This window comes from Mustela erminea, chromosome 17 (assembly GCF_009829155.1).
Source record: "Mustela erminea isolate mMusErm1 chromosome 17, mMusErm1.Pri, whole genome shotgun sequence".
NCBI lineage: Eukaryota > Metazoa > Chordata > Mammalia > Carnivora > Mustelidae > Mustela > Mustela erminea.
In genome coordinates, this window is record NC_045630.1 from 18,117,918 (window position 1) to 18,121,708 (window position 3,791).

The 3,791-nt window shown below is 46.1% G+C and overlaps 1 protein-coding gene across 1 annotated transcript; it reads right to left on the bottom strand.

The window, feature by feature from the left end:
* On the bottom strand, positions 1 to 905 carry TEDDM1 (transmembrane epididymal protein 1). The gene is given in 2 exon segments (XM_032317495.1): positions 1 to 686; positions 689 to 905. Coding segments are annotated over 2 exon segments (903 nt in total).
* Positions 906 to 3,791: the final 2,886 nt, after the last annotated feature.

Below are 3,791 nucleotides of genomic sequence, written 5' to 3' on the forward strand. Positions count from 1 at the left end.
TCAGGAAGAGCTTTCTGAAAGGAGAAGAGCCTGGTCATCACTTTCTGATTGCTCCACTTCCTGCAGTAATTTGTAGAGGGGTCCTACAGTGCCCTTGTGATACGGAGCTTCTTTGGATCCCATCAGCTTCAAGCTGGGACGGTAACAATGATGCCAAAGGGAAGAGATGCCATAGATTCCCAGCAGACACAAAGCATTGATCATCACATGCCAACAGAAGAAGGTGGTGATAAACATGATGTCGCTGATGTCATCATCCTGCCATGGGTAGCCAGTGACTGGCTTGTAGAGAATAAAACCTGCCTGTATCAGCCAGGAACCCATCATCAGAAACAGGAAAGTCTCAATCAGCAGGAGGTGAAACGTGTCAGGAGTCCACAGCTCTACAGTCAACACCAGCATCAACAGGAACACCAGCAAGATGAGCAGACAATGTATCTGAAGCTCTATCCCTGTTGAGTCCTGGACATGTGACGTCAAGAGCAGCAGGAACACGTAGAAGGTCAGGGCCAGGGAACCTTTTTCTAGAAGCACACACCTCTGAGGTAGCAAGTTCTTGCTCATGACATCTACACAGCCGTTGAGGGTGAGGAGAATGAACATGGTGAGATGCTGCCACTCTTTGGGGTACATAAATGTTGGTGGCAAACAGTCTGTTCATCAGTATCAACCTCCTTTAATGCACGGATCTCATAAGCTATCAAGATGGAGCCAATCACCATCTTCAGCACACCTCCGTGGCATATCTTCCATAGCCTGGCCCATCTTCCCTTCTTCCTAGGATGGCATGAAGGGTCCAGCAGAGAGTCTTTGAATATCACAGCTTTGGAGACTACTATTGCCTGATACAGTCCATATAAGATTAGAAATAGCCCTGGGTACACATGACCAATAAAGGTTCCCATTGAACTACAGATATGCCCTAACAAAGGAGACAAGAGCAAAATTTGCGCAAGTCCACACCTCCTGGGCCACTTCAAGTTCTGGCCTTTGAAAAGAATTGCCTTCCACCATCTTTTATCATCTCACCCCACCCAGTGCTCCCCACAGAGGAAATGTTTCTTGACACAAGGCCTACGCCTTTGTGGAACCTCATTGTTCCATTCCATTCTGGTACATTGGGAACCAACTGACTTCTGCAGAGAAGGAAGCTTGTGAATGTGCTTTTAGAGGCTCCTCTCTGTGGCCCTTGAGAAGGGTCCACACCTGTGCACACCTGTCCCTTTCTCCCATGGCTTTCCTGCCGGTGTGCTGCCCAGCACTCAAATGAAGAGAAAGGGGCATGGGAATAGGGGTAAGAGTTGCTGTGGTATCCCAAGGTAGCCTGGCCATTCAGACATAACTTTGGTCCAGTTCTAGGGTTTTCTTTCTGAACACCTACATTTATAAAAATTGGGGATATGTGACCATATATTACACACCTAGCACCAATCTGGCTTTTCTTTTACAGACACATTCTGAAGATCCCCAAGAAACCCTCCCTTCTCCTCCTCCTCTTACTTCTTCACATCTCCATCTGTGCCCCTACCCCCGCATCAGCATCTCTAGTGGCCAATAAATGGATCTGAAAAAGCTATCTTTTGATCATTCATTTTCAGGGACTGTGGTGGGTTAGTAGTGGGTCAGCTTCACCAAGCTTAAGCTGTATTTCCTGGAATGCCCTTCCTTCTATGGTTCCAGGTTGGGTTGGCTACAGGAGAGAGATTTATATGAGCATGTGAAGGCAGAACTGAAGGAGCAACCCAAGCACACCCTGAAGGTGTAGGGTGCCAGGTGCTCCTGCAGCTCCTGCATTCTGTTCCTGATCTGTTGTCTCATCTCCTTGGCATGGGCAGCAACCACGCCCATAGCTCCCTTCGCTTAGAGTCCGGGCACCACGCTTTTTCGGAGAGTCACTTGCCAGTGAAGTATGAGGTGGCGAGAGGCAGACACAGGCTCCACTTTGTTCATAGGTTTTCGGTCTGTCCTTGCTCTTCCCTAACTTGCTGCAGGATTCTTCCTCCTGACTGCTGCCATGTTGAAATGACCTCCAGCCTCATTTCATAGCAGCCCTCCCTAGACTTCTCCACTACAAATCTGTAAGGTCTAGTGGCCATAAGAAATTCATATTTCGTATCACTTTGCTCCCAGGACTCATCCCTAACTCGTACAAGGGATTAAAGTCAAATCCTTAAAATGCAGACACTGTTGAGTGAGTGACACTTCTGAGTTGGTGTTGGCCATTTTATTTTAATGTGACTTAGACCATCAGCTTCATTTATCTGTTACTCCACTTGTGTCTAATGCACCTCAGAAGACAGAGTCCTAGGTATTGGGTAATAGGAAGCTGAGTATAAAGCAGAGAGGATGGAAAAAAAGGTAATGAAAATAGAGCAGAGAGGATAGTGGAGGAAAAAGGTAGAGGGAATGTGAGGCATGCCCTGGACCCACACGTGGATTGGGGTTTATTGCAGTAGGTACTGAAATAGTTTTGGGGGGCATGGCAGTTGTGCTAAGGGGGAAGGAAGGTTCATCAACTCAGCATGAACCATGCTTGACATCACAGTGTTCTACATAATCATCAGTCCTTATAGTATAAGCAATGTCAAGGGGCAGAGAGGCAGCACCTGTATGCCAGCAATGGCCCCGGAAGAGAGGGGGAGAATTTATACCCAGGTTATAGCACTGTCTCCAATCCCTCCCTCCTATCCAAATACCTTCTCTTCTCAAGTTCACTTAATTCCAGAAAAATTAAATCTCTCTCTGTCCTTGAGCATGACAATAGTTCAGATTGCTTCTTATTATTGAGAGATTTGCAGGGGCTAAGATTTGAGGATGAAAGCAATTTGGAAAAAGGCTTAATCCTGCCTTATGAAGGAATTGCTTATTTTAAAATTTAGGTTTAGCTGGGTTTTTTTTTTTTTTTCCTTTTGTTTTATAGAAGAGCACGTGAGCAGGGGTGGGAAAGTGGCATAGGGAGAGGGGAGAGAATCTGAAGCAGGCTCCACACCCAGTGTGAAGCCCAGTGTGGGGCTTGATCTCAGGACCCTCAGTCATGCTTAACTGGCTGAGCCACTGAGGCACCCAGGTGGTTTGTTTGTTGGTTTGTTTTTTCAATTAAGGTAGAGTCATTGTAGAAAAATCAGGTAAATATATAAGCAAAAAGAACAACATTAACAATCACCTTTAATCCTGTAACCTGGAGGTGACCATTGCCACCATTGAGGTATAGAAATGCAGTTTTAAGAAGGCAGTATATGGCAGTGAAAAAATGCATCAATCGGAAGTCATAATCTGGGTTCTTTTTTTTTTTCCTAAAGATTTTATCTATTTATTTGACACAGAGAGATCACAAGTAGGCGGAGAGGCAGGCAGAGAGAGAGGAGAGAGGAGGAAGCAGCTCCCCGCTGAGCAGAGAGCCCCATGCGGGACTTGATCCCAGGACCCTGAGATCACGACCTGAGCCGAAGGCAGAGGCTTTAACCCAGTGAGTCACCCAGGCGCCCCCTAAATCTGGGTTTTAATTCCAGTTCTCTCCTCATCTGCTGAATGTCCTACGTCTTAGCTGAAAAATTACGTGTTGAACTTGACCTTCTATTGAGGTGAAAATAAAAGAGCATGGATGCTGTTGCACAGAAATGAGCATATTTGTCTCCTTTTTCTTTCTTCCTTTGGTGAAGTATCAAAATGCTTGGAGATCCAGTAGAGCTCCATGCTCAGAGCAGGGAGATTCAAAGGAAGAGTCTGAGTTGACACTTCTGAATGAGTCAGGGAGGAGAGAAGCCCAGGGATTCTCTTGGTTTTAGACTTGC